This window comes from Phyllostomus hastatus, unplaced genomic scaffold (assembly GCF_019186645.2).
Source record: "Phyllostomus hastatus isolate PE091 unplaced genomic scaffold, TTU_PhHast_1.1 phas_contig_98, whole genome shotgun sequence".
Lineage (NCBI taxonomy): Eukaryota > Metazoa > Chordata > Mammalia > Chiroptera > Phyllostomidae > Phyllostomus > Phyllostomus hastatus.
In genome coordinates, this window is record NW_025333999.1 from 4,923,521 (window position 1) to 4,936,111 (window position 12,591).

Genomic DNA, 12,591 nt, shown 5'->3' on the forward strand with positions numbered 1-12,591 from the left:
ATAGTTTTTCCTTTTCCAGAGTGAATGAGCAGCCCTCTTAGCTGTACTCAGCATCCCCATCATTTGATAGGGCCACCTCCCCAGGCCACGGCGAGCTCTTGTCTTCTCAGCCCCCACCCTTTCTTCCTTCATGGCTATGGGTTTTTGTGATCCTAGTTGATGAGGAGGGAGTGTGTGAGTGGAATGGCATAGTGAAACCAACATCTTTTCAGTCCTGGAAGTGGCCTCCAACATTAACAGCCACCAGTAAGTGGTGAGTGCAACCGAGGTTAGGAAAGGACAGGCTTTGGGTCAGTGACACACAGGTTCAGATCTGGAGCCGTGGTCCCTGTGCAAGTAATGTGCCTTCTGTGGGCTTCAGCCACCACACCTGTAAAACAGGGATAATAGCATGTGCTTCACAATGTTTCAATAAACATTCAATAAACAATAAACAATTAAGAAATGCACGAACACAGTGCTTGGACCACAGTGTTACCAAGCAAGGACTCACAGCCTGACGCACATAAAAGCCAATACTACAGCACTGGCCTTTGAGAAAAGAAAGAGCTTTTATTTGCAAGTTTGGCTGGCAAGGAGACAGGAGGCAACACTCAAATCTGTCTCCCTGATCTGGTTTGGGGCAAGGTTTACGGAATTTCAGCACCAGATCTTCCTGGACAGCAAGATCTTCAGATCCTTCAGTTCTAAAAGGGTGGTCAGGTCGCCTTCTGGTCCTTTGTTTCTGTGAGGAGATCGGGAAAGAGTTCACAAGTGTTGCTCCTAAATTTTGGTTCTGGATTTTCTGAGAAACAGGATAAGACCAGTCTGAGCTGGTTCTGTGGTTACAATAAGGCACATCCAATAACAGGTAACTACTCTCATCAAGAACCCAAAATCCAGTGCCAGAGACAGTTGCATCTCAAACAGGATTCATTACAATGAGGGTTATGACAAAATTAGGGAGCAAGGATTTTTTGGAAACCATTTATATTTAATGGAATTAAACTGTTATTACATCTGTTGTATAGATTTTTTGCCAATCTCTTTTAATTTTTTATTGTTTATGAAACAAGGATTTTTAAACTCACTCAGGGGTCGTTGTTTCAGAAGCACCCAGGAGTGAGGGGCTAAATCTGCTTTGTGAAGAGAATGTGCAGGAGGGCTGCACAGAGGAGGTGACAAGTAAGCTGAATATTCAAAATAAACAGGAACTTGCAGGTGGAGAAGAGAAGAAACTGGGCTCTGGGCTGAGGGAGAACGCCAAAGAATTGCAACTGCACTGTTAGATCTCCAGTTAGCTTGGGAGACTTTGCCCCCCATGGGGACATTGGCAGTGTCTAGAGACATGTTTTGTTGTCACGACTGAGCAAGGGCTACTGGCATCTAGCTGGTAGAAGTCAGGGATGCTGCTGAACAGCTTACAGTGCACAGGATGGCTCTCCATAATAAAGAATGATCTGGTCCCAAGTATCAAAAGTTCCACAGCTGAGAAACCTCACACTAGACATTGGAGGGCACGGAGAATTGTGTGCATGACCCAATGGCCCTGGTCCCACCTATTCAGCCTCCTCTTTGGTTCGCAGACCCACAATCAATCCTTAGAGCTACACCAGCCTGGGCCCGTTCAGCCTCTTCTTAGAGGCTCTTGTTTCCAAGTCATTGACTTTGACTCAGCCTTGTAAGATCTCAGAGTCACAAGACTGAGTAGGGCTATTGGGGCCACAGTCCTGGAGATGTACGGGCAGGTGCTTGCCCAGAAGTAGAGAAAAGATGCAAGTGATTCCAGGAGAAGGAAGCCAAGAAATTCTGGAAACCAGCAATGTTTGGGGATTGCAGGCTGCAGTCACTGGAGTGCCTGATCCCTCCTTCCTGCCTCGTTGTCACCCTGTCAGGGCTTGTTCAAGGGCCTCAGCCCACTTACAAGAGTATTTACTAGTTTTGTCCTGATTTTAAAATTATGAAATACACGTAAAATAAAATTGACCATTTCAGTCATTTTATGGTATAATTCAGTGACATTAAATATTCATGATGTTGTGTGACCCCACCTATGTCTAGTTCCAGAACTTTCTTATCACCCCCAAAGGAAACCCCATATCCATTAGCAGTCGCTCTGCACTCTCCCACTCCCCCAGCCCTGGGCAACCACTGATGTACTTTAAACTGCCACATGAATGTTCATGGAAACACTATTCACAATGGTGAAAAAGCGGAAACAACCCAAATTCCATCAGCTGATGAAGAGATAAACAGAATGTGGCCCATCCACACAATGGAATGCTGTTTGACCGTGAACAGGAATGAAGCACTGACACATGCTACCTGATGGATGAAACTTGAAAACACGCTGAGTGAAAGGAGCCTGACACAAAAAGGCACGTAGCATATCTCATGTATGTGAAATGTCTAGAACAGGCAAACCCATAGAGACAGAAGGGAGGTTAGTGATTTGCTGCTTTTTAAACTTTACATTGCCTAATAAAATAAGATAATTTAAAAATAGTTAAGTTATTCATAAAGAAACATTGATCTCATTAAATTGAGGTTATTTAGTGAGCATAGACTATGCACTTTTGCTCACTTAGTGTACTGATTTAATTATCATAGGTAGCACCTACTGTGTGCCAGGTCACATTCCAAGAATAGCTCATTTATTTCTAACAACAGCCATCTGAGGTAGGTAAGGAGAAATGGAGATACAGAGAGGTGAAGAAATGCCCTCAAGTTTATCCAATAGGCAGAGCTGGGATTCTAACTCACATTGGCTGATTCCCCTGTCCTTTTGCCTTATGGCTATGTTGCATTGCCTCAGAACGTGCTTACCTGCTTCATGGGAGCTGGAGAAATCCAGAACATTAATTCCACGCAGGCTCCTGCCTCTGATTGTTGGCATGGATAACTCCAGATGAAGAATATGATTGACTCACATTAAGTTAGAGATGCACACTGGTCCAAGGAGTTGTAGATATGGGGTAGGGACATCTCTTGGCATCTGAAGCTATGGGAAGAGGAGTAGAAGAACAGAGCAGAAATGGTTGCTCTGAAGGCTTTTCTCTTTTTTTTTCTGAGATTTTACTTACTTATTTTTAGAGACAGGGAGGGAGAAAGAGAGTGAGAGAAACATCAATGTGTGGTTGCCTCTCACATACCCCTCACTGGGGACCTGGCCTGTAACCCAGGCATGTGCCCTGACTGGGAATCGAACCAGTGACTCTTTGGTTCTCAGGCCAGCACTCAATCACTGAGCCACACCAGCTAGGGCTGAAGGAGCATTTTCATTTTAGGAGAAAACCTAGAGAAAGTCAGCCATGGATGCAAGTCTTGGCTCTGTCATTTTAACAGCTTCACCTTGAACAAATTAATTAGACTCTGTGCACCCCAATATTCTCAATGAGTATGCTTAAGATACTCAAAATGACAGTGATGAAAACAGCACCTTCCTTACTAGGTTGAGGAGAGGATTAAATTATAGAGGGCATGGAGTGAAAGCTCAGTCAATGTTAGCTGTCATTTATTAGGAGAAGCCCCTTGGACAAGTCCAGGTGGAAGATGATGACCTTCTCCATCACTGCTGACCTCTCCCTGTCACATCTCCTCCCAGGCACGGCCTCCATGCCGAGAACCAACCTCTCAGCAGTGTCCGAATTCATCCTCATCGGCTTCTCCACCTTCCCCCACCTTCAGCTGATGTTCTTCCTGCTGTTCCTGCTGATGTACCTGTTCACACTGCTGGGGAACCTGCTCATCATGGCCACCATCTGGGGCGAGCGCAGCCTCCACACACCCATGTACCTCTTCCTGTGCGCCCTCTCTGTCTCCGAGATCCTCTACACCTTCACCATCATCCCACGCATGCTGGCCGACCTGCTCTCCACCCACCACTCCATTGCCCTCCAGGCCTGTGCCAGCCAGATGTTCTTCTCCTTCACGTTCGGCTTCACCCACTCCTTCCTGCTCACGGTCATGGGCTATGACCGCTACGTGGCCATCTGCCACCCCCTACGCTACAACGTGCTCATGAGTCCCCGTGGCTGTGCCTGCCTGGTGTCCTGGTCTTGGGTAGGTGGCTTGGTTATGGGGCTGGTGGTGACAATGGCCATTTTTCACCTCACCTTCTGTGGACCCAATGAGATCCACCATTTTGCTTGTCACGTGCCACCTTTGTTGAAGTTGGCCTGTGGTAATAATGTACCAGATGTGGCCAAGGGTGTGGGCCTGGTGTGCATCACAGCCCTGCTGGGCTGCTGTCTCCTCATCCTCCTCTCCTATGCCTCCATTGTGGCTGCCATCTTGAGGATCCCCTCTGCTGAGGGCCGGCATAAGGCTTTTTCCACATGCGCGTCCCACCTCACTGTGGTGGTCGTGCACTACGGCTTCGCCTCTGTGATCTACCTCAAGTCCAAGGGTCCCCAGTCTCTGGAAGGAGACACCCTGATGGGTGTCACCTACACAGTCCTCACACCCTTCCTCAGCCCCATTATCTTCAGCCTTAGGAACAAGGAGCTGAAGAACGCTATGAAGAAGACCTTCCTCAGCAAGCTCTACCCAGAAAACATATGACAGTCTGGGAGGAATTCCTTGGAACAAGTGGGTTGGGTTACCTGATGCTACCATTAGAAATGACACCCTGTAGCCCTGGCTGGCATAGTTCAGTGGATTGAACATGGGCCTGCAAACCAAAGGGTTGCCGGTTCGATTCCAGTCTAGGGCACATGCCTGGGTTGCAGGACTGGTCCCCAGTGGGGGGCTCATGAGAGGCAACCACACAATGATGTTTCTCTCCCTCTCTTTCTCCCTCCATTCCACTCTCTCTAAAAATAAATAAATAAAGCCTAAAAAAAAAGAAATGGCACCCTGTAAACATTAATAATCTTTATTTGTCTGATGCTTTTTTCAAGGACCCTTGCAGGCAACATTCAAGTGTACACACAATGGTTAAGCAGCACATGTAATTAAAATGCACAAGCAATAAATTAATCAAATTAGCCAAAGTTAGGAAAAAAGGAAAAATATGTGTATTCCTGTTTAAGTTGAATAGTCAACTGGGCATCATTTGTCCTAAAGTTCAATTCAGTCTTTCTCCATAACTTTAGCAGTAAAAACATCCCATGCTAGCATGAATTGGGAGGATTTGGAAAACAATTTCAGTCAAAACTGGGGAGGTCAAAACATCTTTCTTTGCAGAATATACTGCATGTTTCCTGTTATGCCTCAGTACATTATCTCATCATAGCCTCACAGTGGAGGATCAGGGCAGATAAACTCTCAATCGTTTCATTTGAAAGAGGGGAAACAGAGGCTCAAACAGTTGCGTGATTTATCCAAGGTCATACAACTTTGTAGGCCCAGGTTTTCAAGGTAAGTTTTCTCTGATTCCAGTCCTTCATCACACCATCTTGCTACAGTGGGATTTGTTTGTCCGCTGTCCATGGAGGACTGGTCCATTTCAAATTAAACTCTCCAGCGTCCTAAGAGCCTTTAATCCACAAGTGATTTGAACAATAGTTAGGGTGATATAATTTCATGTTTTGCTTGATGAGCTTACGGTCAGAGGGAGAGGAGTAAATTGAGGAAATGACCAACTGGAGCCACCTACTTTGGGTTATCAGTGGGACAGGAAAAGTAGGACCTCATGAAGAGCGTTGTCGTCCAGCAGGGGGTGCCACAGGAAGAAGTGCTTCTTCAACGAGCTGCCTCACCTGACCCCTTTCTCCCTGAACCTCCTTCCCCAGGAATAGCTTCCTCTCTATGGCTCTTACCCTCCAAGAATGGTCCCCATGACTCATCACCATGGCAACAACAGATGACAAAGAATGGCAAAGGAGTTCTTGCTCTCTCACAAGATAAAGATGTTCTGAATTGCAGAAAGAGCTGTGTAGTAGTTAAGTGATGAAGCATAGCGGCCTTAGTTAAATCACATTCACTTCTTAGCCTCAGTTTCCCATCACCAAAATGGGTTTAGTAGTGATGTCTCCACTTCTTAGGATAGTTCCAAGAATTAAATAGCATCATCTCTGTAGGGTAATTGACAATGCCTGGCACACAAGACATACTCAATAAATGCCAGCCTTTCAAGATCTATTTACTAATTATTTGTGTCCTTCTGTATCTCAAATCCTGTGCTACTTCTGGGAGTACAGAGATGGGCTTGCTGCTATTCCCTGTCTTTGAGAAGTTTCCAGGGTGCTGGGTGGAATGATACACACAGAAATATCAATGCTCTCACCAGGAGGTAGACCAAGTGCTAAGGGCCACCAAAGGGGGTGTGGCTGCTGTAGCTGGGGGTGCGTCAGTCAAACCTTCCCTCATTCCTATATCCAGTGGTTCCCACCAGTGTTCCCCCTTTCCCAGAGGACACTTGGAAGTTTCTGGAGACATTTTTGGTTGTTAAAACTGCAGGAGAGAGAAATGTATTAGAATATATAGTGGGTCAAGGTCAGGGGTGTTGTTCAACACCTTACAGTGCAAAGAACAGACTGTACCAGAAAAGAATGAGCCAGCCCCAAATTTCAACAGTTGAAGCATGACAATGTATCTACTCAAGAAACATTTATTGAGCACCTACCTTGTGCCAGGTACACTTTTAGAAACCATTGGGGATACAATGTTGAATTGATTAGACATGACCCCTGTGTTTGCATTTGACAGGGAAAGATTATCTCAGTACTTGCATTTGAGAGGGGAAGATGTGGATATTAAACAAATAATCACACTAATGAATATGAGATAAATTGTCATAAAAGCTTTGAGGAAAAGAAAGGGTTTGCAATTAGAGCTATAAATAGAGGTGGTGACTCAGTGTGGGAATCAGAGAAGGCTTTCTTGAAGAGGTGACATTTAAGATCAAACCTAAAGTTGTGTAGGAGTATGTATTTCAGGTAGAAGCAGCAGCACATACAAAGTTCCTGAGGTCCAAGCATGCTTGATTCACTGCAGAAACAGCCAGGGAACTGGAATGCTGGGGAGGGTGAGGAATGCAGTTGGGGATAAAGCACAGACCTGACCACACTGGGTTTGTACTGTAGCTTAAGGCTATAAGCAGAGGGGTGATCTTTTATATTTTCCCTTCATGAAGATCTGTCTGACTGCTGGACAGAGACAGCCAAGTGGAGGGCAGAGGGAAGAGAAAGGAAACATCTTTGAGGAGGGGACCCGACTTTCACCCACAAGCAAAGGCGTGGGGTCAACATTTCAGAAAAGGGGAGCAAGGGCAGTGAAGGCAGCAAATTGCATGTCTCAGACTGGCCTTTGCCTCCAACAATTAGCATCAAAACACTGAGCGGGGTTCCAGTCAGTACAGGAAGCGGCCCCCTACAGCCAGGTGATCTCATCAACAGCCATTCTCTGTTCTCCAGGCCTTTGAATCACTTCTCTGGGCTCTGGCCCTGCCTTGGGACGCCAAAGGGTGCGGCACAGAGGGGACCATTAGCCAGGAATGACAAACAGCTAGGAATGCAGGCATGGGGAGACTTCAGAAAGTGGAAGCTAAGTAACAGAGGGGAAGGGAGGATAGGTCTCTGGAGGTTGGGAGTCCTGGCTGACACCAGTGGGCAGAGGGCCTGGGCTGTGGTGTGGAGGGTCAGCACCCCAAAACCCTGGTTGTTTACCTTTTGGCATTTATCCCTATTTTTCATCACCAGAAGTTAAAGATGGCTTCTATTTTTGGTCTTTTGAGAGAAAAGAAATGCAAGGGTTTTTTGGAGGGGATGGAGGAATCTGGGGTCAGGTAAGGGAGGCACGCAACTTGACTACCAAATTTCAGGTAAGTGACCAAGAGAAATCACATCTAATGCAATATTTTGAAAAATCAAAATTAATGCAAAAATTTCATGGTAAACAACATGTCAATGTTAAATAAAGACAGGGTACAGCACTGTGCTTTCTCAGCCTGCCTCACCCATCTTGCCCTGACAGCTGTTCACTAAGTTCAACTTCTTAGGTTGTTTTAAATTTACAAAACAATGAATACAAACTGATGTATAGGAGCACGATTAAGGTTTATTTAAAGCCCAGAATGCACTGGCATCAGTCAACCAAACTACAACAAGCCTGTTTGTTCACTGGTGACTGTAGGGAACCACCCTGACGCCTCCCAGATATAACCCAGAGTCAGCTTTGCTGTTGGTTCTTTCACATTCACAATCTGGTTCTTCCCCATTTTTCAGGACAATCAGTATATTTCAAGATGTCTCCAGATCCCTGATCAGCTAAACAGCCCTGGGAGTTGGGGGAGGCTTTCCTGAGGAGGTGCCATCTAAGGTCGGACCTAAGGAAGTGTAGGAGTAAGGAAAGGGAGTTCCAGGCAGAAGAGAAGCAAGTACAAAATTCCTGAGGTCAGAGTGTGCTTGGTTTATTGCAGGAACAGCCAGGGAGCTAATGGTGCTGAAGATCTGGGAGGGCTGGGGGATCGAGTTGCAAATGAAGCACTGACTAGACCACACTAGGTTTGTACTACAGCCTAAGGCTCTAAGCGAGGGGCCATCCTTCAGATGGCTGGCTACTTAAACATCTTCATATCGGTCCTGCAGTTGGTTAGAGCATCATCCCAACACCAAGGTTGTGGGTTCAGTCCCCTGTCAGGGCACATATGAGAATCCACCAATGACCCTGGCCAGTGTGGCTCCATTGGTCACGCTGCACACCAAAAGGCTGGGGATTCAATTCCTGGTCAGGACACAACCTAGGGTGTGGGTTCAATTTCTTGTTGGGGTGCATATGGGAGGCAGCTAATCAATGTTTCTCACACTGATGTTTCTCTCTGTCTCCCTAAAATCAATAAACATATTTTTAAAAAAGAATCAACCAATGAATGCCTAAATAAATGGAAAGAGAAATCGATGTTTTTCTCTCTCTCTTCCTTCCTCTCTCTAAGAATCAATTCTAAAAAATTTTAAAATATGCCTTATACATGACAACTCCAAGAGCACAGTCTTGCCATCTGTACTCTTCACAGTCTATAGGGGAGGCAAAAAATGTCCCCAGATCTTTCTCATTAACAACGTTAGATCTTCTCAACATAGCCCAGGAACCTGGCTTTAAAAGGAGTCACAATTTTCTTTAGGTCAAAAAACTTCATGTTTAAACATGACAATCTTTTCTGTGTTAATGTGTCTGCAGCTGGAGACTCTACAGCCAGTTTTGTTGGACTTATAACATGTCTCCCCAGTTCTCTCCCAGTGGCTGTTTCTTTCTAACCCCCTGAGAGCGGCATGTTTCTAGTTCTGGGCTCATTTCACTACTGCTGGCTAATATTGGTCTCTTCTTTCCCGTCCAGGTCTTTATCCCTTCTTGGAGCAGACAGGCCTCCCCTGGGTGAGCTTCTGAGCCCCAGTTCTGACTGAAAGAATTCTAGTTTTTTCACTTCAAGGGTAAGACCTTTAGCTAACAGACTTCATCTCCTTATATGCCAGTTTTCTCATCTTCAGGAATGGAACTAATAATTTGATCTTCCTTGTGAAATAAAAGAACTGACACATGCTAAGCATTTAAGACCATAACTATCGTTAGTCATCAGGGAATGCAAACCAGAACCACAATAAGGAACTACTAGAGTAGCTGTAATCACAAAGTGAGATAAGTGAGTGCTGGGAGAATGGAAAACATGGAGCGCCTGCGCGCTGCCGGTCGGGACGTGAAGCGGTGCAGCTGCTGTGGAAAACCGTCGGCAGTTCCTCAAGTGATCAAACACAGAGCTACCCAGGACTCATTAACCCCACTGGGGGATAGGAATGTGCCCCAAAATGAAAACATGTGTCCAGGCAAAGACTAGAATGTTTATAGTAGCAACACTCATGATAGCTAAAGGTGGAAATAATCCTAATCTCTACCAACAGGTGAGTAAATAAACAAAAATACAGTAACTCTAAACAATGGAATATTACTCGGCCATAACAAGGAATGAGAGAACTGATACAGGCTACAACATGGATAGACCTCAAAAACATTATGTTAAGTAAAAGAAGCCAGACATGAAGGGGTTAAATATGTGATTTCATTTACACAAAATGTCCAGAAAATGCAAATCTGTAGAGACAGTAGATTAGTGGTTGCTTAGGGCCGAAGGAAAGGGGGAAAGAGGGATAATAGCTAAAGGTTATAGGGCTTCTTTTGGAGGTAATGAAAATGTTCTAAGTTGACTGTGGTGGTGATTACATACCTTTTTAAGTGGGTGGATTATATAGTATGTGAATTATAGCTTAGTAATGTTATTTTAAAAAGACCATACTTAGCTGATGATAAATGCTCAAAAAAAACAGAAGCTGTTATCATCATAACTATTAATAAGGAAGGAAGGAAGGAAGGAAGGAGGGAAGGATGGAAGAAGGAAGGAAGGGAGTTACTTCTGTCTCCAATCTGAATATCCAGCTTTATTTTGAGCTATAGATTCTGTAGAGCAGTGTTCCCAATGTGTCATCCCCAGGCCACCGCCAGCAGCATCTGTGCTAGAGTATCAGATTCTAGAGCCCCTCCCAGACCTACTGAATTGGACACTCTGGGTGAGATCCAGCAGACTGTGACTTAACCAGCCCCTCTGGTGACTCTGATGTGCCCTCAAGTTAGAGACTTGTTGCCAAAGAGGACTCACCTGGCCAATTTCATACTGCATCCCCGCTCCTCACTGGTTCCATGACCCTGGGAAAGTCCCAAACCTCACTGTGTTATTCTCCTCATTTTTAAATGGGGTGTGACCACAGGGGCTGCCTGACCTGCCTGAGCACCTCCCTTGAGGCAGGGCCCAGCCTGCAGGTGCATCTGCCCAACATACGTGACTCCCAACGCATGAAAGAGAAATGACATTTTATTGAGGATTTCAAGGGAGTTGGGGAAGGAGATTTGTATCAGACACTCTATGGGCAACCTTATAAACTGCTCATTCATGTCCCTGCTTTTTCCTCCCATGTCTTCACCAGCACTGGGTCTGGGTCCATTGCCAGGAATTGTGTTTTTCTTCCTGTCCCTTCCCTTCCCCTTAACTCAGCTACCACTTTCTCACTCTTCTCCCATGCTCTCAGCTCATCTCTCTACACATGTCTTTTCTCCCAAGGAGACATTCAGGTCCCCCCTTTCTCTTTGTGCTTTGCACCCAGAGACCTGTTATACAGCTCAGTCAACAGAGGCCACTCCTAGGAGGAAACACCCTTCCTGCAAAAATGTGAAGAACTAAAATAAGAAATCATTTCACTATAAAAACGCTTTCCTTTTCTCAAGACAATAGTCAGAATGAGAGGGAATGATGTGTCTGAAGCACAGAACATGATACTTGGTACACAGGAGGCACCAAATCACTGTCACTGTTTATGTCCCTGTCTTTTTGGGCAGAGCAAGCATCCCTCACTCACTAATTCAAGATAAGCCATGAACATAAGTCTTCCAATACCATGATGTGGGCATCCCTTCCTCCAGGCCACTCTCAGGCACAGGAAACAGGAATATGTCACACAAGATCAATATTGGGGAGGTCATGACCCAGTGAATCCAGGAGAAATGAGGTCAGACAGACTGGGAGAAAGGAGGGAGCTTACAGAGCACTTGCCAAGGGTGCACGTAGGGGAGTTTGCATACAGGAGTCATCACCAGTGGAGCATAATTCTACACATTTTATAGATGGAAGACTGGAATGTCTTCACCCACCACATCCCTGCTGTGAAACCAGCCACTTCAGGAGCTCAGCAGAAAGGGCTTGCTGAGGAAGTTCTTTTTCATGGTGTTCTTCAGCTCCTTGTTCCTAAGGCTGAAGATAATGGGGCTGAGGAAGGGTGTGAGGACTGTGTAGGTGACGCCCATCAGGGTGTCTCCTTCCAGAGACTGGGGACCCTTGGACTTGAGGTAGATCACAGAGGTGAAGCCGTAGTGCACGACCACCACAGTGAGGTGGGACGTGCACGTGGAGAAGGCCCTGTGGCGGCCCTCAGCAGAGGGGATCCTCAAGATGGCAGCCACAATGGAGGCATAGGAGAGGAGGATGAGGAGACAGCAGCCCAGCAGGGCTGTGATGCACACCAGGCCCACACCCTTGGCCACATCTGGTACATTATTACCACAGGCCAACTTCACAAGAGGTGGCACATGGCAAAAAAAATGGTGGATCTCATTGGGTCCACAGAAGGTGAGGTGAAAAATGGCCATTGTCACCACCAGCCCCATAACCAAGCCACCTACCCAAGACCAGGACACCAGGCAGGCACAGCCACGGGGACTCATGAGCACGTTGTAGCGTAGGGGGTGGCAGATGGCCACGTAGCGGTCATAGCCCATGACCGTGAGCAGGAAGGAGTGGGTGAAGCCGAACGTGAAGGAGAAGAACATCTGGCTGGCACAGGCCTGGAGGGCAATGGAGTGGTGGGTGGAGAGCAGGTCGGCCAGCATGCGTGGGATGATGGTGAAGGTGTAGAGGATCTCGGAGACAGAGAGGGTGCACAGGAAGAGGTACATGGGTGTGTGGAGGCTGCGCTCGCCCCAGATGGTGGCCATGATGAGCAGGTTCCCCAGCAGTGTGAACAGGTACATCAGCAGGAACAGCAGGAAGAACATCAGCTGAAGGTGAGAGAAGGCAGAGAAGCCGATGAGGATGAATTCAGACACGAAGGTGTGGTTTAGCCCCAGCATGGC

At 46.3% G+C, this 12,591-nt stretch overlaps 2 protein-coding genes across 2 annotated transcripts; one reads left to right on the plus strand and one right to left on the minus strand.

The window, feature by feature from the left end:
• Positions 1 to 3,594: 3,594 nt before the first annotated feature.
• LOC123828447 (olfactory receptor 10H1) lies at positions 3,595 to 4,542 on the plus strand. The gene has a single exon (XM_045853424.1). It carries the CDS (start codon positions 3,595 to 3,597, stop codon positions 4,540 to 4,542), a length of 948 nt encoding a protein of 315 aa, XP_045709380.1.
• A 7,098-nt stretch (positions 4,543 to 11,640) lies between these two features.
• On the minus strand, positions 11,641 to 12,591 carry LOC123828469 (olfactory receptor 10H2-like). Its single transcript, XM_045853480.1, has one exon. It carries the CDS (start codon positions 12,586 to 12,588, stop codon positions 11,641 to 11,643), a length of 948 nt encoding a protein of 315 aa, XP_045709436.1. The 5' UTR covers positions 12,589 to 12,591.

Excerpts from the sequence above, each read along its gene's own strand:
- LOC123828447 (XM_045853424.1), top strand. The coding sequence starts at position 3,595 with ATGCCGAGAACCAACCTCTCAGCAGTGTCCGAATTCATCCTCATCGGC.
- LOC123828469 (XM_045853480.1), bottom strand. The coding sequence starts at position 12,588 with ATGCTGGGGCTAAACCACACCTTCGTGTCTGAATTCATCCTCATCGGC.